Here is a 25,094-nt window from a genome sequence, read left to right on the forward strand (position 1 = left end):
CCTGAGTGCAATTGAAATAGAGAAAATATATAGGATTTTATACGCTTAAACTATCAATTCTATTTTCATAAACGCCTTTGCCAACTATTGAACTTTTTAATATTTAAATTCATAAAACGCTGTTTTATATAATCAAAAGCTAATATTACAAGCGGCTTTGCAATTAAAAATTTTGGGGAATTATTTCTTTAATAATTGATATAGTTTTTGATAATAAAAAAAATCGTAAATTATTATTCAAATTTTTCGATCCATCTACGTTTTTGGCGAATATTCATTGATGAATAGACCTGTGAATAAACAAAAAAAAATATTTATTATTTATATTTGGCTTTGGATTTTGTGTTAAAACTCAAGTTCGTTAGCTTAAAGTACAAAAACATGAATCTACATGTATGCTTCTAAAAAAAATTGCAATATAACAAATTTTTCTTATCATATATCTCATTACAACATAATAACTATATATTGCAAATTAATTTTAAAGAAACGTGCCCTATTTTTGTTTAAATTTCAATAAGGTTTAGAATGAATGGAAATCATTCAAATAACATTTTATATAGGAATATAAAAATTTATAGTGACATAAATACTTGCTAAATAAAGCCCGGTAAGAATTTCGTTTTTATTATATTAAATCTATTTTCAGAAAATAAATTTCAAATAAAAACAACTTTTAAAAAATTAAATAACTCTGGGGCTATAAATATCATGAATTGCGTGGGTAAATCCCTATTTTGCTAAGTTTTTACCGGTAATTTAATATTAAAGATTTTGTTTGACTTCTTCTATTTGTATTAATCAAATAAAACCAAAAATTCCTTTTTACCGGAATCATCCAGAATTATTAATATAAATATCTTTGCACTTTCTATTATACCTCCTATATTTTAAAAGCCTATTAATTCAATTATTTCATTAATTACTTGTTTGAGCATATGATATAGCCTACACTGGAGATCTTAAATTCTTCAAATATATTATGTTTGTTTATTTATTATTCTGTTACTATTTTATTTTAATTACTTATTCTTATACACAACAAAGTTATTATATGCACAAGTCTTTCTTCTTCAGAAAATTTTTATCCATATAAATTCATAAATAAATTGAAATGTGCATAGATTTCTATAAAAAATACTTAGTTTTTATTACAGATCTTACGTAAAAATTATGAAAAAGCTTGCAAATAGCACATTTTATAAAGTTTTTTTTTATGCAATTTATACAAATTTATATAAATATATCCTTTTTTTGTATAAAACTATTTAATAAAAGAACAAAAATATCTTAAAATCCGATTTAATCTTTTTTCGTCTGGTAATATCCATATTATTGTTATAAAAATAGCCAATTTCTATAAAATCCAACTGATGGAAATTATACAAGAAATTTATGCGTAATTTCGTCACCGAATGATTAAATAATAATATACATGATTTTCCACTATATATAAATTTAGTTATATCCAACCAAAGATATATTTAAACAAAAAGAAAGGAATGTTTAATCTAAAAAAATGCATACAATATATATCAAACGAGTAAAAAATTGCCGTTTCTAGACATAAGAACTTTCTAATATAGTTAGAAGGCTCATTATATTGTTTGTAAGACAGTTTTAAATATTCATAAAATTTAATATGTTTTATTTCGAATATTTCTAGACTCTTTTCTATTTTAAAATTATATATATATTATTTGTACGTTATCACGAAAATGTAGTTTTTTTTATTGATTTTATGTGAAAACAAGATGGTTATAGTCATTATAATCACCTTCAATATCAGAATATAGCCTAATTGGGTCAATATAAAATTAATAAAAAATACCATATTTTCGTGATAATGTACAAATCATGTGATGATAAATTCGAAATCTATAGATGATACATAGCGAAAGTAAATTTGGCATATAAAAATGTTCAAATTTTGGGATTATAGTTTTAGTGGTGACAAGATAACTTCTAAGATTGAATAGAAAATACATTTCAATTTTATTTCGTTCATTAAAAAATTTTTATTATATTTTTTTAATAACAAGTCTATAAATATACGATGGATTTAAGATAATTTATTGAATGATTAAAACAAATAAAAAATTACACCAAAATTATTATGGGGCCTCAAACACATATAAGATCATACTGATCAACTTACCTAGTTTAAAAAAATTAAAAATGATTTAGAAGTATAAAACGCATGTTCTTCTTATTGAAACTTCGTATAATTAAAAATAAGCGTTTTTTTATAAAATTTCATATTTTTTTCTTGATGGCTCTATATTTGGTTTTTGTGATTTTAATAGAAAATATACATGAAAAACAACATGTAAAAAATTAATCATATTTTTTTTCGGAAGCAAAAGGTTTAAAAAGGCATTAGAAAACTAATATTTTGCATTTTTTAAACCAAAGAAAATAAACTTAGATATCTCATAGTTAATAGATTGTAAAAATTACTACAAATATTTCTTATAAACTGGCAAAAAAATGAATTTAATTTAAAGGAGATAGGGATAACGCGCATAAAAATAATATTTTTATCATGTATTTGATACAATAAAAGCAGAAAATTGTCTTTTTTTATTCTATAAATCATCAGACGACTTAATATATTCTTATGTTAATTTTGACAAAAATTTATATAATATAATTGAGTTTAGATATTCTAAGAAGTATAAAATTCAGGGCGAAGTAGAAGTATAGATGTAAGCTCTCACACACCGCAAGACACTTGAACTCATCCCATTTGAGAGAAGAAGAGCAGTTAATGAAGATAGATCAGGGGAAGGTGTCAAAAGATACATCAAGGAGCCGTTGCATATTCCCAATGGGCTGGTTATGTCTAAATAGATAAAATCGATAAAAAGAAAATTAACCCATAAATAAATAAAATTTACATAATTGTCTTTAGAAAATTATAAGAATTGTCCCCAGTACCAATGTCACTTTTTCCAGATTTTTTATAAAGTTTATCACAACCAAGAAAAAAGCCAGTTTTATTAATATGAATTATAAAAAGTATGAATCTTTTAATGGACAACGTTACTTAATTTCAATATTCTTAATAGATAGAGAAATAAACATTTTTAATATAAATTAGTGAAAATCAATTTTATTTGAAGATTTATTCGATGAACTGCAATAAAATATACAGATAATGCAAAAAATATATTTTATAATCAACATAGCACTACAAATATAATAATCAAAGATATACAATTATACATAAGATGATATCACAGAAAAGAGAAGATTAAAGACACAAGGCTGTCAAATATCGATAAAAAAATCTTAGCTTACCTTTTAACTATATTCATATAGAGAAGAATTTACCATACGTCGTATATTAAGGAGTTGGAAATGCCAACAGAAGCAGAAGCGTACGCACAAACAATTGGATTGAGGTATGGCATTTGAACTAATAAGTCTTGAGAGAAGAATATGCATCGAAGAAGATGTAAGAGAAGATAATTTAGCCAGTATAATAGATATGATGTGTTTACGAGAGATCGATGAAGTTAAGCTCGAAGAAAAAATACAAAATTACAATTTTAAAATGGGCCTATAAATTGAATTAACTAAATTTACTTCATAGCAGTCTAAAAATTATAGCAAAGTCTATTTTTTAAAAAAAATATTTTAAAGCATAATGTGGGTTTCATATTATTTATATCTAATAGAATTTCAAATAAAGTATTTTAACCAGCGAGAAGTCGGTCGTATTTCGATATAAAAATTGAATATTTTAATTTATGGGTGAAAAGCAATGATTTCCATCAGAATCACAAATAAATTTATATTAAACCGAATAATAAGAAATATATTGTTAGTTATTATTTTTTGGGGTTTTTGGTTTTTCTTGTAAAAGATACTCTTTAACGAAGAAATGTAAAAACAATTTATTTGATATGGCTAAAAAATAAATTTATTATAGTGATTGTTGGAAATCATTCTTTTCATGAAAAATTGATTTAATTATTTTATTTACTTTTTTAAACAGCAGACAGTAATTTTTTTTAATGAATTTTATCTATCTATAAGCCTTTTCAGGTAAAAGGTATAAAATTAAAATTTTGTGATTTATTTATGAAGAATAAAGTTATTTTGAACTAAAAAATCCTATAAAATTACGGTGATACGTGAATCACAAGAAAAAAATACATTCGTTAAAACACTATAAAATGATATGATGATCATCTTGAAAGAATCTAGAAATCTTATTTATTTGAATCTAGTTTTTTTTAAAATCTATATGTAACAAATTTAGATTTTTTTATCATCATTTAAAATTTCCATAATCCTTTTTTTGGTGAGGAATTCAAAGAAGAATTTTGATTGAAAACTTTAATTTTATTTTAAATTGGTGATATATCATTTTGTTTAAATTCCTAATAAATGATTTATGCAAATCAACATCTAAAAGTAGGTTAAACCTACATAGGTGATAAAATTCAAAACGAATAAAACCAATATGTTTGAAGAAAAAAAATTGGCCTTTATACCTACTATTTATAAATACATATAAATAACCGCTCTATTGCTGTTTTAATACATTCAAAGAGAGTACAGCTTTAGCTTCTTTACTAAATCATACGAAATAAAGAATTTTAAAATTAAAATCGCGTCATATTGCAATAATATACGCTTAGAACTTTTTTTTGTGTTTCTTATAAATTTTCCATAATATATAATTCTAAAAACACACGAATTTTTTTCTATACTTTGTAAATTTTATAAGTATGCACTACAAAGAGCATATAAGAGAATTGAATGTTTCCTTTTTCGAGATAGAAAATAACCATAATAGACATTATTCTAGATTTTCCGCAAGCTCCCCTAAGAATACACGTCAAAAAAATTTACATTTGATTCGTCCATCTTCCCCTTTCTAAGAACAAATTTGGGTGACAAGAGTATCCCATGATTTTTATTCCCAGAATAATTGGATTATTTCTTGCAATTTTGATTTACGGAATAAATTTGACGAATCCAACGTGTTTTGATCATACAGGACTAATTCTTGCGAAAAAGGTTGAAGAAAATCAGAACATACTGTCACAGATTTCTATTTTGATCAACAACGTATCAACACGTTTTTTCAAAAAATTACAATTAATAGAAATTTTAAAGTTTTATGCAGTAATAAATTTTATTGCCCAATAAAAATTCATCAATATTGATAATCAATTAAAATATCTTATTATATTTTGAATTTTATTTAGCACTAGTTTTTTTTTTCTTATCAACATAAATTTTCATTATAACAACTTATGTTTTTTTTAAAGGCCTTTATTTAGGTCATGCGGGGTATGTCTTTATATAACTTGTTTTTTTTTACCATTAAAATGCGCCATTTTTATAAAAAAAAATAGGGTACATTAAATAAATTTTCTTTCCGAAAAAACCCCTAGGCATTTTATTGGTTGGAGGAAAGTTATTAAAATTGCATACGGCATTATTTTAAAACTAATTTTTTCGAAAGCAGCTTTGATTATAATAAGGCTTTATTTTCTATGGGTTCAAGTTTTTTTAAACAAATATTTTTATCATGTATAGTATACTTTGCAACCGATAGTATGGACTGATGTTAATACCAATCTTAATGCATGAATAGAAACAGCAATATGCCACTTTAAACTCTAATTGAAGGGCGAATATACAGTTCTTTTCTTACAATCAATGTATTTTTATTTGTCGTTTGCCTTTTTTTTCAATAGTTTTAAAAAGATGGTAATCCCTTAGTTTACATTTAAAAACATTGAGGTTTTTATGAAATCAACTTTTAACTGTGATAAATGTTAAATCGATGCCACAAAACACAAAAATATGCTAGAATACTAGGCATTAATCAATTGCAATGGACCCGAGGACCGATGATAAAACAGCCGAAATAAATACTTTCCGATAATTAAGCATATAAATATTATATTAAACCATGATTATAACAATAAAACAAATAAAATCAATTAAAATTTATAGATAGAATAACTGCCATTCAATATTTTTATAAATGATATTTTAAAATTAAAATAATTTTTTGGTGCTTTGATCCATTTTATTTTTAGACGTAACAAGTATTTCTCTTGTTAGTATGTATATTGATATTAGTTTTATTTCGAATATGGATCAGAATGTATTTTTTTCTGTATATTATTAGAATTGTATCTAATATTTAAAAAAATGATTTAGTTTTTTTCGATTACGTATTTGAAAATACATAGACAATTTTCGACATGAAAGCCAAAATAGATAAAAAAACTCATGAGATACACTATATAACACAATATCATGATACAAAAGCAATATGATGCTTTAAAATAAGAAGAAGTACTTGGTTAGGATTAAAGATTTGTTTACATAGGGATTAACTCATTAAATTTTTACCAGAGAACATCTTTGAAAATAAAAAAATAAGAGTAATTTCGTAAATTATGCGCTTATTCTGAATTTATAAACATTAAATTTTTTTTAACAGACTGTTACTATTAAGAAATATTTTAAAAAACGTATATTTTATTAGAAAATATGATTTCAACCATTATATTTCCATATATCAAAGCAATTTGTAGGTGAATATGTGCTTTTGTGGTTTTTTACTTCCAAAAAAAATCAATTAATACAACATAATTGACATGTATGCAAGGATCAGTATTGCCATAAACAAAAACAAAACAAACATACTATTATTAATACGTAAAAAAAATTTACTGTGAATATATGAGGTTTATTTTCATTTAATGTTGACTTTTTTTTAACAAATAAACCGTATGAATAAGTTCTGTTGGTACGATCTTTTGTGACCTGTTTAACACAAATAATGATTCATTATGGTTTTATTGCGAAAATATATAAAATGTTTGTTAATTTTACGATTATTTTTTTCCATTCAATACTTCCTTTCTACCATTATAAAAACTTGAAATAACATTTCGCAACAAGCGACAATTATTATATTTAAAAGCCAAAATAGGTGAATATTAGAAAATAACACGCTCATTATTTAAATTTTAATAGTATAAAATTATTATTTATGTTACTTTTAACGTTTTTTAAAATTACAATATATGTTTTTGTTATTTAAATTAGCTATTTAGACCCATATAAAGTGAATAAATTTCGATTGATATCTATAAAATAGTAAATTACATTTATTAGTATCTGTATTTAAAGTTATTTTGGGAATTCAAATTATTAAACACAACACAATGAAACTTTATAAGTTTTTATATACATAAGACATGTTTTTCCTCAACTATTGTCAAATAAAATCCGAATATACCTTTTTTTTATATTTTAGACATCGTTTTGATTCAATAACATGCCAAAATTACAATCTATACTGAAAATATTTTATTTATGTAGATCAAAACATATAAGTAATGTGAGAGTACTCTTTGTTTACAATGAAAAAGAAAAATACATGCTACATATTTAATATATGTTTGTTAGCATAAATGGTTTATTCTTATTTTTAATATTATTTACTACGTATTTAAAAATTTCGAAAAAATTATAGAATTTATTAAGTTTATATCTGTCTTATAAAACCTTTTTATAATTCAATCGCTTTTTATCTACGAATTTGTCAGTTTGTTTTCGATATATTTTTTGAAGCACAATTATTTGAGAATAAAGCAAAATTTACGTGCAAAATAATTATGAATGTATTATGCATGATAAATAGTGTAAGATATGATTGTTAAGGAATCTAAAATCCCGGACGAAGTGGAAGCATACATGCAAACTCTCTCACACTGCAAGACACTTGAACTCATTTCATTTGAGAGAAGAAGAGCAGTTGATGAAGATAGATCAGGAGAAGATGTCAAAAGATGCGTCAAGGATTTGTGCCTATTCTTAACACGCTGACCACGTCCTAATAGATAAAAAGAAAATTAACCTATAAATAAATATCTAAGTAAGTTATAGTTGAATGCAGAAATTAAAAAAAAATAAGAATTAGTTCATAATAAAGATTTTTTTTTACACGATAAAAGATACAATTATGAAATTAGAAGCAATAACACAGACAAAGATTCTTTGTATAATTCCAATATTTCCATTAGGCTACAGATTGTAGAATATAGCCTGTTATATGAATTTACCGCTCAATAAAGACAGCCATCTATAAAAGCTATAATTAAAAAAAAGATTATCTATTGAATAAAAATTTAAAGATGATATTTATTATTATAAAATAGTGAATGTTACAATTAAAAAGTAAACTTTATTCTTCAAAGGTAAACAATTTTTTCTTTTCGATTTTTACAAATAAATTATAAAAGTTTGTAAAAGAAATCGCTCAAATTCGTTTTTAATTAATGTGATCGTAAGAAATACACTGTAAAGTAAATATTAACTGAAAGAAAGATGCCTATATTTAAATGTAAGCGCTTCTAGATCATATTTATACAAGCTAAAGGTAGACGCGAGCATACAGTAGAAAGGTTTTTTTAACTATAAATATACCCTTGATGATTAAATGTTTATAAATGAATTTTTTCTATTTTATTAAATACAATTCAAATCTATCATCATAAATATTAAAATTTCGATTTGTATTTAGAACACAAATAGTGCCATATGCTATACCATTTGAAGAAGTGCTTACAAAAAACACATTTAGTCGTATATAACAGAGCTAGGGATGCAAACTAAATCAGAATCATACAAACAATAGGATTATGAAAAATAATTCAATAAAGAGTCTTAGAAAGAGCAGTTGTAGAGTGGATGATTGTAACGTGGTGATTATACAGAATATCTAAGCCGATCTGTTCTCTAGAGCAATTTACAGTTTAGAATTAAAAGATTTGTATAGCTAAAAAATGAAATAAATTTATAGGTAAATTAAATATTCTGATGGTTTGATTGTTATCATAATTTATAGATAGAAAAAGAATGACGTTTGCGCAATAAAAATATTAATTTTGAAATAAATTTTTTTTGTTGAATTTTGCGTAGCGATTATCTATTATAAAACCATAGCAAGTATTGTAACGCATAATACTGATTATAGTGTATTTTTATAAAGATTTGTGTATTTAAAGTATATAAAAATATTTGTAATTTTATTTAGAAGAATAATGTTTTGGCATAATAAATATAATATTTTTCATTATGTATTAGGATTTTAGCATTCTACATTTCCTAGTAACATATTTTTGTGGAAGAAAATATATTATGGAAAATAGGGTGCAATTTGGATGGAAAATAATATTTGTTGTATACTATAATTTCGAATATGAGTATTTTTAGTATAAAAGATTTTCCATAATATATTTTATGCCTATATAATATTCAGTATAATGAAATGCAATTTTGTATAGGATAATTTAAATATTTTCAATTAGGTAAAGATGCTTTTTAAATTCAAGATTCGGTATCAAATTTAATTAAAATTAAATACAATCTGTTCCCGTTAATTAAATTTTTGTATTTAATTTATCAGCGATGGAAAAAAAATTTAAATCTATCGATGATTGTATAAAATTTTAATTTATCGATGATTGTATATTTTAATTCAAATATTAATTTAGATAAAACTGTTTTTTTAAAGACAGCGGCTTTTCCGCAGTTTTACCAAAAAAATTTATATTAGAATTGTAATATACTTAATTGTAAAATTCCAATATATTCATGGATTAATATCATAAGACATGAATAATTACTAATATTACAAATGTTATCATTTTTTCTACTTAATAAAACATATCCATATAATTCTTATTCAGCATTAGTCATTTTTTCTACTTAATAAAATATACCAATAAAATTCTTATTCAACATTAGTATTCATTTTCAAATTAATAAAATATTACAATATAATTCTTATTCAACATTAGTATTCATTTTTCTACTTAATAAAATATACCAATAAAATTCTCATTTAACATTAGTATTGATTTTTAATTCTTAATTAACACCATAAATATAATAAATTTGTGTTATTTCTATTAATTTATGTAATTCATAATTTTTTTAATTTTATCTTGATATTTTTAAACAAAGATCTTTCATGCTTTGATTTTCCGAATAAGCTTTTTTTCTTTTCTTTATTTATTTAATTGGAATATTCATTAGCCAAAAAAAAGAACCCTTAACAAAAATGAAGACAGGAAAGTTAACCGAGTTGAGTGCAGATAAAGGAGGATTGAAGTGGGTTTGGGTGACACATCCCGATCATGCTTATATTCCCGCATACATAATTGATTCCACAACAAGTTCAGATGCATCGAAGGATTCATTGAATATTGGGACCAGTACCAAAAACGATGTTTCAAAGAGTAGAACATTCAAAAGCTATAAATCCAATAAAAAAGAAAGAGAAGATAATATGATTTCCGTTATGACCCAAGAAAACACCGAGATGAAAGTTTCTTCGTCATCGATATTTCCTATGAACCCGTCAAAATTTCTATACGCGCCGGATCTATCATTTCTCTCCCATTTAAACGAACCAAGTCTTTTATATAATCTTATGATGAGGTATGAACATGATGAAGTCTATACATGGTCTGGTCTTTTCTTATTGGCGGTAAATCCATACAAAGTGGTAAAGGATTTGTATGGAAATGCTATGAAAGAGAAGTATATGCCTATGAAGAAATCTTTCTGCGAAACTGGGGATGATAAAAGAGATGTCCCGCATATTTATAAAGTCACTGCTGATGCTTATTCTTCAATGGTACAGAACAATGAAAACCAGTCTATTTTGATTACGGGCGAATCGGGTGCAGGAAAGACAGAAAATACTAAGATGGCCATTTCTTTTCTTGCATACATCGAAAACTGTACTAACAATGAAAATAATAGATCCGATAGCAGCGATACAGTAATTAGTAGTTCTTATGGTATTGATATTAAAAGAAGTAGTGATAATAGCTTAAATGGTAATATTAGCAACGAAGGGGATAAAACATCAAAAATGATTCTTGAAACGAATGTTGTTCTTGAAGCCTTTGGAAATGCACAAACTATCAGAAATGATAACTCTTCAAGATTCGGAAAATTCATTAAGATCGAGTTTAAGAAAGGTAGAATTATCGGGGCTCATATTGAAAAATATCTTCTTGAGAAAAGCAGGGTTACTTCTATAAACAGAGGAGAAAGAAATTATCACGTCTTTTACTACCTTCTCTCATCAATTAACAATTTTAATGCACATTCTTCTAATAATAGCAATAACAATAATGTAAATGATATTGTTGAGGTTTTGAGAAGGGAATGTCTCATTGATACTGTCGACTTCAAATACATCCCATCATCCAAACCAATTCTTGCTGAAGAGCACACACACTTCACCACACAATTCACCCAACTTCTGCAATCTCTCACGACATTAGGATTCTCCGATCACGAAAAGGTTTCAATATTCAAGGTTCTTTCATCAATTTTATATCTCGGAAACTTAGAATTCGAAGAAATCAACAACGAACCAACACTCACTAACCCCCATATATGCAATAAAGTATGTACACTTTTAGGTATTGACACAGACGACTTCATGACAGTTCTAATCCGACCAGTAATAAGAGCAGGCCGAGATGTAGTCCGCGACACCAGAACAGTATCACAGATATACGGAATAGTAGACGGACTTTCTAGGATATTATACGAGAAGATGTTCGATTTTATTGTCGATAAACTAAACATAATCCTTTCAAAAACCAAGTCACACAATTTCGGTTTAAATACCGATAATATAAACTATATCGGCGTACTCGATATCGCTGGATTCGAAATATTCCCACAAAATGATTTTGAACAGCTTTGTATCAATCTTACCAATGAAAAATTACAACAGTTTTTTAACCACCATATGTTTGTACTCGAACAGGAAATATACCAGAAGGAAAATATCGAATGGACATACCTCGACTTCGGAATGGACTTACAACCAGCTATTGATATCATCGAAAGAAGCAATCCTATTGGGATATTGGCATATTTAGATGAGGAATGCGTTATGCCTGGTGGTGGTGATCGCTCGTTTCTCGAAAAATTGAATAAGCTATCATTTTATACCAATCATCATGCAAACAATACAAAATCCAATATCGTTCAAAATAATGTAAACACAAGATCAAACCTTCATATTGATAGTAAAAATAATATCCACGAAAGATTTAACGATAAATTGCCCGTATTCGAAGTCAGCAAACTCGAAAAAGGGTTCACTATCGACCACTATGCTGGAAAAGTAACATACATAGTAAAAGACTGGCTTATTAAAAACAGAGACCCCTACTTCGAAAGCATAATATCACTATTATCAAACTCAACTAGCCAAACTATAAAAACAATAGTATATACAGGCATATCTCAACTACAAAATCAACAAAAAAGCGCTAAAAAAGGATTTTTCAGAAGCGTAGCTCAAAAACATAAAGAAGGCTTGGGAAAATTACTAGGAACTCTCAAACAAACCAAACCACATTTCGTAAGATGTATCATTCCAAACACCCACAAAATGCCCAATAACTTCGATAATTCGTTGGTTCTCAATCAAATGCGATGTAACGGTATCATGGAAGGAATCAGAATTAGCAGACTGGGATATCCCAATCGTATGTCGTTTAGAGAATTCAGAAAACGATACTTGGTGTTGTTTGATCCAAGAGGAAACGAAAAACAATGCTTTTTGGATAATAAAGAAGCTTGCATCCAAATAATTAAACACATAGGTATCAATCAAAACGAAGATTCAAATAAGAAAGACAACAAATGTGAAAGTTTATGGAAGATCGGAAATACAATGATATTCTTTAAAAGCGGTATTCTCGCAACAATAGAAGAAAAAAGATCAAAAAAAGTGAAAATTTTATCACACCACTTAACTGCGAAAATTAAAACCAAAATACAAATCCTAAAACAAAAAACAGACCAGATACGATTAAAAGAAATTCTCATCATCCAAAAAAATGCCCGTCTATTACTAGCTCTAAAAAAATGGGAATGGTGGAGACTATACCAAAAAATAAAACCACTTCTAAAAATTACTAAACACGACCTGGAAATCAAAAATAAAGACTTCCTAATACACTCAATAAATGAAAAAATAAAAAATATGGAAGATGAAACACGAAACGTCATTCTTAAAAAAGACCAAGAAATAAATAGTTTGAAAAATGAACTCGAAAATGAAAGAATAGCTGGAAACGAAAAAGATGAACTGCTTATGGGATTGCGAAATGAAAAAGAAAAACTGGAAAATGTCGTTGGTGATTTCGGTACTCAAAATGAGAAATTCGAAGAGGAAAAGAATATATTAAACGAGGAAAATAATAGACTGCACGATAAAGTTAATGATTTAAATAGAAATATCGAGGATTTGAACCTAAGACTTGAAGATTTGTCTAAAAAGAACCATGAATTAAACTGTAATATAAGTGAAAACGACCTTAAAAAGATTGAGTACGATGAAAAAATGAAAGAGGAAATAAGTAAGCTCGAAAATCAAATAAGTGAATATGATCTCAAAATGAAAGATAAAGATGCAAAAATAAAAGAATATGACGAGAAAATAAATCAAAATAACGAAAAAATGAGAGACATCATCGAAAAAAATGGCGATTTGGTAAATGAAAGGTTGGAAGAAGCAACTAAAAAATTGCACGAAATATCAGAAGAAAAAAATAATTTGGAGTTTATAATAGAAGAAATGAAAGTAAAATTGCAAAAAATAACTGCTGATAAGAAAGTAAACGACGTTAAATACGATGAAAAAAGAAAAAATTATGAAGACAAAATCAATCAACTCAATTTGAAAATCGACGAGGAAAGAAAAAAAAGTAAAATTGAACAAGATTATATCATTGCATCAAATAAAGAAATATTTGACATGGAAATTAAAAGATACAAAAATTTATTGGAAAATGAAAGACAATCACACGAAGAACAAGCTATTATTACCGAAAATCAATTATCCGAATACAAAAATAAAATAAGTGAACTAGAACATGAAGATTCGATTCATAAAAATGAAATACGCGAACTCAAAGAAAAGTACGAAAATGATATGAAAAATGAAGCTTGTAGACATCAAAACATAATTAATGACCTCAATAAAGAAATTCATCGATGTCAAAATAAAATAAATAACTTTGAAAAGGATATAATTGCTGATAAAAACGAAATTAACACGCTTACCAACGAATTATCAGAATATCAAAATGAATGCAGTAATCTCAAAAACGAAATCGAAAATTATCGTGATAAAAACCACTCTTTTAAAAATGAAATCAAAAATCTACAGGATATTATCGAAGAAAGAATACAAACTTATAACAAGAAAATATACAAAACAATCGAGTTTTACCGGAATGAGACAAACGAAATAGAAAAAATCAAGGAAAAGTGCATTAAAGACCACGAAACAGAAATCAAAAACAAAGATAACGAAATCGAGAAAATTTCTAAAAGAATGTTACAATATAAAGAAAAAATCGATGAAAATCAAGAAGAAACAGATAAAATCAAAAATAAACTGGATTTGGTTATTGAAGACATTAAAAAATACGAATCACAAAACAAAGTCTTAAACGAAAAAATTATCAAAATGGATGGAAAAATTAGCGGTTATGATACCATTGAAAAGGAAAACTACTTGCTGAAACAAAAAATAATGTTCATGTCTAAGAAAATCGAAAGTCTCGAAGATGTTTGGAAAAAAATTGATTTCTTTTACAAAAAGTATGTCCACGACAAAGAATTACTGACAAACGAAAAATTGTACGGCGAATATAACAATAATTTCGACAATAATATAAGTATCACCGAAGAAATGGAAAATAATATGTATGAACTGAAATCGGAAAACGATGGAATCGAAATCGACACTTCATTTTATGATCTTAATAGAGTTAAAAATGAAGCTAATGAAATCAACACATCAATTAACAACAGTAACCTAACAAGTGAAACTAACGAAATTAGTTCATATAACGATCTTGCAAGAATTAAAAACGTCGAAGAAATCATCACCCTCCTCAATTTCGAAAAAAAGAAAAATTGTACCGTTGTCGAAAGACTCAACAAAATAACAGAAATGTACAACAAATACTCCAATGTCATAAAATTGCTCCTAGAAAACGATAAGAAAGAGAAAATTAAATTTAAAGAAATGGAACTCCAAATCGAGACACTCACAAATATCATCGCCATTAAAGACACACAAAAGAAAAATTTGGAAGACGAAATTTTACTGTATAAAAACGAGGAAATCGAAATGAAAGTTCTTTTTGATAATAAGGGCAAAGCCAATTCTAATTACACCCAACAAGATAATGATCTACTCAATTTTTACCGAAATGAAGATAGATACAATTTTAAATGCATCAAAATGGATCTTGAATCATCACTAAGAAAAAACAGTAATTTGAAAAATGAAATCGTTAAAAGAGACCAGGAAATTGCTAGAATTACGGCGGAAAGAAAAGTAAGAGAAAATGAAATCAAAAATTTTAAAAGTGAAATTGGTAATTTGCAAAAAGTGGTAAGAAAAATCGAAAGAGAAAAAGAAGAAAATAATGAACTTTTAATGGCTATGACTATTGCTCCTATTTTTGGAAATCTTAAATAAAAATTTTCATTTGAAGTAAATATATAAAAGTTTCTTTTCGTCTTTAATGTGGTTTTACTATTTAAATTTTGATAATTATTATTCCTCGTCCCGACTATAAGACAGAGGAAAATTATTGTCACTATTTTCTAAAAGAAAAAAAAGAAAGAGATGCCGAAAGTATTGATAATATGTGCCGCGGGAAAATATCAAGTTAAGCTTGAAGAAAAAAATATGTAGAGATTTAAACTAAAAATGTACCATAATTAAGTATAAATGCTACTACTTCCCTAGGGAAGACGTAAAATGACTGGGGTGGTGAGAAGTAAATGCTAAATATGTTCTAGGCAGTAGTTTGAAGCTATGCTTGAACAAGATTCAATAGCGGAAAATAAATTTAATCTATAAATTACTTTCCTTGACTGCAAACAGGACAACGCTCATGTAATTTAACTAAATTTTGACCATTTTTTTGTCATGGGTTAAGTTTCTTCTTTTTAAGAATTCCATCTACTGTGATGTAGACAGCCAATTAGAAATATTGCACAACTACTTAATGCATCTTTTGACACCTTCCCCGGATCTATCTTCGTCAACTGCTCTTCTTATGTCAAATGATATGAGTTCAAGTGTCTTGCTTTATAGGTAATAAAAAGAAGAAATTATGGAAAATAAATATACAGAGATCATGGTAGATACTAGAATATTAACATACATCGGTTTATTTATCTAAAGATTCAACAGACTCATATATGATAAAAAATACAATAACATTGCCTTATTCGATATTGGGGTAACAACATAAATAATATAAACAATGTTGAAAAAGGACAAATTAAGAAAATATGTTAAGCTAGCATCAGAACTAATATTAATATACAAGTATAAGACTAAGATTATGCCATAATTTAAAACATTTAATGGTATAGTGACATAAAATTACAAAATATATCAGAAAGAACTTCAAGTTATACACTATATCGAGGCTTCATTCAAACCCTAGGACAAAGAAAAAACCTTTCAAGTAATAGACATAAGAAAGATGAGAAGTACAGAAGAAGAGTTGGTCATAATTATAAATAAAATATTTATTTTCGAAACCATCACTCTACGATTAAAGAAAAAACATAAAATTACATTTTTTAAAATTAACCCATAAATAAAATATAATTCCTCGAACCCAGAAAAATTAAAACAGCTAAAAAAGTCAAGTTAAAAATGTAAATTTAAATCCAAATTTTTATGAAAAGGAATTTTATTATGATAAAGCATATGTGATGACTTGGAATAGGATGGTCACAAAATTACATAAAAAAATATGTTAAGGAGTTGAATGTCCCGGACGAAGTAGAAGCATATATGTAAGCTCTCACACTCCGCAAGACACTTGAACTCATATAATTTGAGAGAAGACGAGCAGTTGATCAAGATAGATCAGGGGAAGGTGTCAAAAGATGCATCAAGGTGTTCTGCAATATTCCCAACACGCTGAACACGTCTAAATAGATAAAATCGATTAAAAGAAAATTAGTCCATAAATAAATATCTTAAATTATGATCAAGCAAATGCAAACAAAAAGATTATTCTTCTGACATCGAATACTCGTAAATCAACTTTAGCTGTGATATCAGTCACTGAATACAAATACTTTATATGTTCAATATTATGATTAAAGATATCAACATTCAGACATATAATGGGTGCTACACATAAGAAGATAAATGATCACAAATTACTATAAATAGTATCCGTGCATAATTTATAATAACAGAAGAATGTAAATATGATGTTCGCGATCAAATCACAGACGTTTAGTAGCTTTTAGAATAATGAAATATATTAAGTACAATTTTAAAGTGAAGATATATCGCTACGGTAAATAATATACTGCGATATTGAATTCGGTTTTTAAGTATCTAGTCTAGATCAAAATTTAATTAAAATTATAAAATAACATTGGCCAACTCAATAATATATTTTAATCCTAAACACATGAAGCTATATATTATTACGAATAGAAAACTTCTTTGCTTTTCCCGCCACAATAATATGGCATTCGGAATACAATCTATCACACTAAATTGATAGATTGATTATTTTATCTTCAGCTCGGAAATCGAGTTGATCAAAAAACCCAACATAAAATGTATGCACATATCAGACTGTCTAGTTGACGATGGACTAAAACCAATGTTTACAATACCCCTCGCAGCTATTCAAAATCAATTCCTTATGAATTTATTTAAGTTTTTTCTTGCAAGAAAAATAAATATTTCTATGTGTTATGTATGATAATTAAAAAAAAATCTAATCGAATTTACTTAATTTATTTATATTTGACGCTATTACTACTAGAAAGTTCGCTTTTTATTTATAGTAACCATTGTTAACTGCGGTGTCTCTCTGTGGGAGACCCCCAGGACTTCTTTTCACCCGTAATCACCGTGGATTGGGCTCTTTCTCATAGGTGGCAGTCATTATGTGAAGGGAATGAGATTCTGTCCACTGTTCATCGCTAATGTATACAAGCTACAACCACACTTACCTATATCCTTGCTGAGCGATGTGGGATCCTTTTCCATCTCAGAGGCACAGTTCAATGGCTTACACAGCAACCTCCTATTTCCAATGGCTTGTCAATTCTTTATGGTTTATCTTTTGTTCATCACTGACCCCCCCTTAGGTATTTTTCTTTAGAGTAAATTCGTTTGGCAATTAGTGGCCTTGGTGAAGCGGAACCCGCAGCCCCTCACTAGGGTCAGACTTGTAAATCATACCACCCTGTATGTCAATTATATATAATATATTTATATTCGATATCTTATCAGCCCCAAGTATCATAAATCGGGAAGTATTAAAGTTATACATAAAATTTACATGGCATAATATTGTATAAATGAGCTATAACTTTCAAAAAATTGGCGCCTGGATAATATTTGAGGCCCTTATTAAAACGTAAATTGTTAATTTATTCACTAAACATCGCAATTTAAAATAAAATAATATAACTATGATCACCTCTAAGATATTGTCTTTTTCTATTTTTTTAATACTAATAAAAGTCAGAAAGTACAAATTATTCAGTTATCAGATTGAAGACTCAATTTTTTTATTTCTCTGTTTAATTTTATCCTGTAGTATTTTTATTTATTACAATCTATTCTACTCTTTTTGAATAGTCGATTTTAACGAATAATTTTCAAATTCTTATATCATAACATACCAATTCATAGTATCTTTTTCATTCATTTATCATTAGTATTCCCTTTTCAACATACTATTTTATTATTGCATGAAGAGCCCTTTTATTAATTTTTAATGCTTGTACTTGCACAATAACCTTACATTTGTTTTCTCCTGCTGATCTTACAACCCAAAAACATAGAATACGCTGAAATAAGTTATTTTTCAGCCTTATAAGTCAACTTTCATCAATTTTAGCAATCTAGCCCACCCTCCAATTTGCTACTTTCATCCATTAAAGTTTATTTTAATGATTAAATTTAGTTCTCCAATGTATATTATTGATGCACTACTGTTAAAATTTATAAAATAGTATATTTTTTTTCTATTATTCAAGACATAAAAATACATTCATAAAGGTATTGATATTTTGTCTTGTGATCATATTCTAAAATACAAAGATTCTCTTCCTACAGCCTTGGGAGTACAACGCATCTAAAAATCTACATCAAATCGTTTTAAGATACCTAAAAACAATATTTAAAACATGAACTCTGCATTTGTTTTCATGATTTAGTCAACTATTTCGTATAGAATGCTCCACTTCGTGTCTATTTTAATTGCATTTTCCCATTAGAAAAAAACATTAAACATGGGTTATACTAGATTAAATACCAGGCGTCTGCTATAATAACTATATTTTTATATTTGTATGAATTAAATTTTAAGCATTATTTTTATGCGCCAATCTATTAGAAATTCTTATGCATAAGTTTAATGTATATTTTTTTTGTCCATGTAAATATAAAAATTTTGTATTAGTTCTATTTAAATGTAATATAACATGAGTTTTTAATAAAAATGATCTTTTTGCTGGATATAAATGATTAAAGACGATCAATCAACATAATATTTATTAAAGATACTTTATGGTTCCATTAAGAACTAGATAGTGAATTCTATTTATTTATTTAAGGGTAAAATTTTCATTTTATATTTTAATGTTTGTTGATCAAAACTTTAGATTGGACTAAAAAGCAGATTTTAAATATACTCAATCAATCAAATGAAATTTAAAATCTTCCTCAATGCATCTTCTACGCTAAAATTTATACATTTAGTTGTCCAACGAAATCTATATATGCAGGTATGCTAGCTTCTGTTGGAATTCTCAACATCTTTAGCTACGATTTTAGGTATTTTGTTGCCTTACATTTTCATGTTATGCCATTTTACCATTCGTATTCCGCATTTATTAATTGGGTTAATTTATTCCGCTGAACAGATCATATTTTATCATCTTCACATATTCAAAATAAGTCAGGTTATTCCTATTTCCTTTATTCTGACATTTTCTTCTTTTTATCATAAAAAAATATTCGAACAGGATTGCAATACTTTTATATCAGTTTTTCCCAAACCACTTACATTTTTTAAATCGTTTTCTGTATTTCATCGCGTATTTCTTTATATTTTCCTATTTGTAGAATGAATTTAACTAAAGATAAATATAAGTCTTACTTTTTCGTTATATTTCATAGTCTGAAGTGTTCGGCAAACGGTCCCATACATATACTTTCTAGAAGCCTATTGTTATATATTTCTACCTTACAAGAAATTGTTAGTTAATTCTTATTTCGGTTTTGTGTTGTCATTATTCAAAAAATTTTGTGATCCGTTTCTTCGCTTTCTTTTTTTTGGTGAGAATAATAGAATTTTTGATGGTAGTGTTTATTTTTTATTTTACATATTAAACCATCTTTTTATCTCAGCAAAATGGTTTCTATATATAGATTTATAATTTTATACTTCATTCTAAGATACGCATTTAATAATTTAATAAGTGAAAATCCTTTTCTTTTCATTTTATACATTTATGCTTTTCTATGTTTGAATACTTAACCAGTTCGCGGTCATTATTAAGCTATTAAAACATTTATTGAAAAAAATCCCCCATTATATACTCTTCTAACGATTCTTTCTCCTTTGTAAAGGAGACTTTATTTCTTCGTTAGTTATATTCGTCAGTTTCATCAACCAGTAATTTCCAGATGTGGTCGTTTATTTCAACAAAGTATATCGATTCAGGTTTCAGAACTTCCTACATCAATGTTTAATATATATTGCATGTTATTTCCATGACTTGTATATACATTTTTATCGTTAAGATAGGTTATACAATTATTTGAAATTATTGCAAAAATTCATAATATGTGTTGCAAAATGTTTCTGTCATTATTGCTGAAGTACCATCATATAATATTCCAGGGTATGTAAACCTAGCTTTTCTTCATATGTGAAACGTATGTTAACTGCACAAAAGATAATTTGTTGCAGATTTTGATATATATTTATAGCCTTTAGCAGAAAAAGAAATTAATTATATCACCTTCATATTAAAGCTATGTGAGCCTTTGAATTGTCAATAAAAAAATAGAATGACTACTAAAGAAGATAAATCAAGTGTAATATTTACAATAAGGAATTTCTGTTGAATACTTTCATCAGTGGACCCATATATTTCACAAATATAAGTGACAATAAAATTTTACTTGCATTATAAGCTTACTCATATGATTGTATATAATACAATTAGTGCTTTGTTACCATTAAATCTTTCATTAACTTATTATCACACCTTTAAACTTATATACCCACAGTAACAGATACAAATTTTCTAATACCGCCATTCATTAGTTGTTTTTTATGGACAACACAACACGGCTTTATTTACATAAATACATGTAAAAAACGTTTTCCTTTTGCAAATTCTTGTTTATTAACGCATCAATTGATACTTCTTTTTTTCATAGCAGACCTACACGTATCGTACAGTGCCTAGCTGATTTCCGATATACGTAACCTTTTTTTTCTATCAATTGAAGCATTTTGGTATTCAGCTTTTTCTATTATCAATAAAGATTATACATGGGGTTATTTGGCTGAATGATATTCTATATATTGCAATAATTTTTGGAATGAGGTGAATTTCTCTTTATAAAACTAGTAAATACATATCTTGCCTCTTAAGCGCACAACAGGAGAATTATTGAAAATATATTCGAGTAAAATTGTTGTTTTATTTACAAAGAAGTTTTAAATTTACTCTAACCCGGCTGCTTTAAATCTGATAGTATCGTTTTCGATATAGAGCATCACATATAAGTGAAAAATTTACTATATCAAACAAAATTCCTCCATAATAATTGCCTCTACTTAAAACCATATTTGAAGCACTAGTTCAAGGGGGACAATAAAATATGATAAAAATGAATTTAATAAATGTGAAATTTATGGTAAGTCTATATATTCTTCATATTTAAACATACCAAAAATGTTAAAAGTAGATAAGTCAAACAGGAGTTGATTATTTTTTAAAATTCTTGGAAAAACAAAATCAAACTTTCGGTTTTTTTCCCTCCAAAAGACAAACAAAAAAAATTATCTAAATGCCATATTACATTTTATTTCTTAAAATTTAATCACAAGAATCCTATAATTTGATTTTAATAACCTTTCATTGCAGTTAACCATAATTTGTATACTGATCGATAAATTTAAATTGTTGTTTTACCATTGAAAATCGCAATTTAGAAAGTTATGATCGATAAGCTTTCATTTATTTTTATTTTTTTATTATTATAAAATAACAATTCAAAAACATCGGATTTTAATCTAGAATTGTATAATTTTGTATTATATTGTTAAAAGTTTTTTTTCTAAATTAATTATATCAGTAGTTTTTTATGCCACAGATGAGACCGAAATAAGTTTTAGATGACAGCAAGAATCGGAATTTCTTCTTTACTTATATTGAATACTATTTCTAGTTCATACTGCTTTTTATAGAGAGCTACTTTGAAGTCAGTTGAACACTATGGAGGATATTGGCAATTCCAGTCATATTTTTTTTAAAATTTAGGTACTAGTAAATGTGCACTAAAATAATATAAAGCGTAAGAGTTTCGTATTTAGCTTGAAAATGATGCTTTGATTGTTTTAATAAAAATTATCATCTCTTCATTTCTAACCTCAAAGCAGATATTTTGGACTATTAATTTACATTTAAAAAATATCTTCTCATCATAAAATTTATTTTTTGTTCGTAATTTCATCCGTATATATTTTCTTTAAATTTTAGGCTTCGTAATCAAATTTGTCAACAGGATTATTCCCTTAATTTTTGACCTCTAAATTTCAGTACTAAGCTAATTTATATGTTTAAACAATAGCAAGTTATGTATTTATTGTTAATATAAAGTGTTATTCTCTGACTAAAAAAGCCCGGCATGAGCTTTAAGAGCATGAAATTGATTTAGCATTATTCTTGTGTGTAATTTTATTTTATCTGTTAAAATCAAAATTAGTGAAATATAAGTAGCGGATATCTTTCCACAAGAGTTTTATATTCATCTTTTTGTTCTTTTATTCTTTACAGATTAAATTTGGTGTTTTTTTACCTTTATAATAAATATATTAAAAAAAATAAACTATAGATTCACCTATAAAAGATTTTAGAAAACAAAAAAAGCATAAATAATACTTCTTCTATGAGTCTACTATTTCGAACGTAATATTCGAAAATATTTTGCAGCATTATATTAATTAAAAAAAAAGACGTGAAAATTTTCGATTTAGCTTAATAAACTACTTTTAAGACCTATTTGTTAAATATAATTAAAAATGAAAAGCCATGAGTTTTAATTTTCATGATTTAAACTAATATTATACAACTAACGACCTATTTAGTACAAAAAATTTAATCGCATATGTGTCAACTTGAATATTTATATATAATTTAAAGCATCTAAGATATTTTTTTTACTAAATATACTAGGTAGTAAAGAGTACGAGATCATTTCTTTGCGTATTATTTATTCAGAATGGTTTTAATAGTGTTTTAAAGAAAATATAGAATACAAACTTTTTATTATTAATATAAGGACTAATTTAAATTTACTTATTATGTTCGCTGCGCAAAACTCAAGATGGCTTTATATAGCAGATTTAGATAATAAATTCAAGAAGATAATACTACCTTATATATCAACGCATCATTCTAAGAAAAAGACTTATATGTTCCATATTTTTTTTGGCAATATAGTCTATTGTGCATTTGATTCCACTTGAACTGACATCCAAGATTATTTTATAGGTGACTATTGGTATTAAGAGAATCTTAATATCCTTTTGTGATACACGATACTATTTTCCTGTTTCATTTGTAACTGAGAAGGTGTTAATTCGCTAATACATCTTATTTTTTAAATAAGCCTATTTAAAATATTGGTTAGATGATACGGAACTTGCTATTCGCATTTGTATCAAAGTTATCAGATTTTTATTTTTATAGTGCACAAATAAATATGTCTGCGCGCGTGCATTTTATATCAGTTTTGATTCTTATTTTCTCTTTACTTTTGATAGCTAATTTTCTACAAGTCTTGAACCTTATGTCTTTTTGTTTTCCCAGATTTTCAAAAATGAATTTTCTGGCAACTATAAAGTATGCCTCTAACTATTTAACCATTTTTTACCGTGTAGATGTAGAAAACATCTTGTGACGTTATGATAATATTTTTTTAAAGACTTTACTACAATGCTAATACATATGTTTTTCACCCAACAGCATGTTCTACGAGTATGAAGTGGAGGCTTGTTTTGTCTTTACGGTTCACGTTTATAATAATCAAACATCTCGATGACCAAAATAAAAAAATAATTGTCTTATTTTTACGCTAGCATTTTCTTGATGTAGTTGTTTTGCTTTTATTTTACACAAAAAACAACTTTTTATTTAATTGAATAATTTATCTTAACCCTTTTATACTATATTTACCATGGTGAAATTCATTGCACAGTGACAAATTTTTCTTATTATTAACTTCTATTTTATAAAACTAAAATCCTCTTTGTATTTTTTTATTGTTATCTAATGTATTTATTAATAAAATAGCATCTTTTTCGATAAGAATTCAATGCTGGAGATACTTTTTCCTAGTCTTTACGTTTAAATATGTAAAGTTATTTTCTGGTATACTTTTCGTATACGATTGTCTATTTTTACAAAAAATTCGGCCCTAATACATGAAACCTATATAATTGTTTGTAAGCGAGATCATTGCCCGTAAATGATTGAAATAAATTTCCAGCAAAACATTGGTTTAGATCAATCTGATAATCCCGATTATATAGCCGTACATATCTTCTGAAATATTTCTGATTAGATTGTAGATATATTATCTTCTAGTATACCCAGACTCATCAACCATCTTTACCATAAACATGGGTTTCATACACGATACAACCGGCCTTATTTGTGCCGATTTTGATTGTTGATTTCTA

General features: G+C 26.5%; 1 protein-coding gene across 1 annotated transcript; it reads left to right on the top strand.

Moving 5' to 3' along the window:
• Window positions 1-10,339: 10,339 nt before the first annotated feature.
• LOC147067569 (uncharacterized) lies at window positions 10,340-16,013 on the top strand. Its single transcript, XM_085953527.1, has 8 exons — window positions 10,340-10,555; window positions 10,595-10,826; window positions 10,914-11,368; window positions 11,678-12,015; window positions 12,109-12,290; window positions 13,035-13,226; window positions 13,836-14,010; window positions 15,998-16,013. Exons 1-8 carry the CDS (start codon window positions 10,340-10,342, stop codon window positions 16,011-16,013), a joined length of 1,806 nt encoding a protein of 601 aa, XP_085809653.1.
• Window positions 16,014-25,094: the final 9,081 nt, after the last annotated feature.

The sequence above is a fragment of the Rhyacophila brunnea genome, unplaced genomic scaffold (assembly GCF_057557595.1).
Source record: "Rhyacophila brunnea isolate RB1 unplaced genomic scaffold, BYU_Rbru_1.0 scaffold_38, whole genome shotgun sequence".
NCBI classification, from domain to species: domain Eukaryota; kingdom Metazoa; phylum Arthropoda; class Insecta; order Trichoptera; family Rhyacophilidae; genus Rhyacophila; species Rhyacophila brunnea.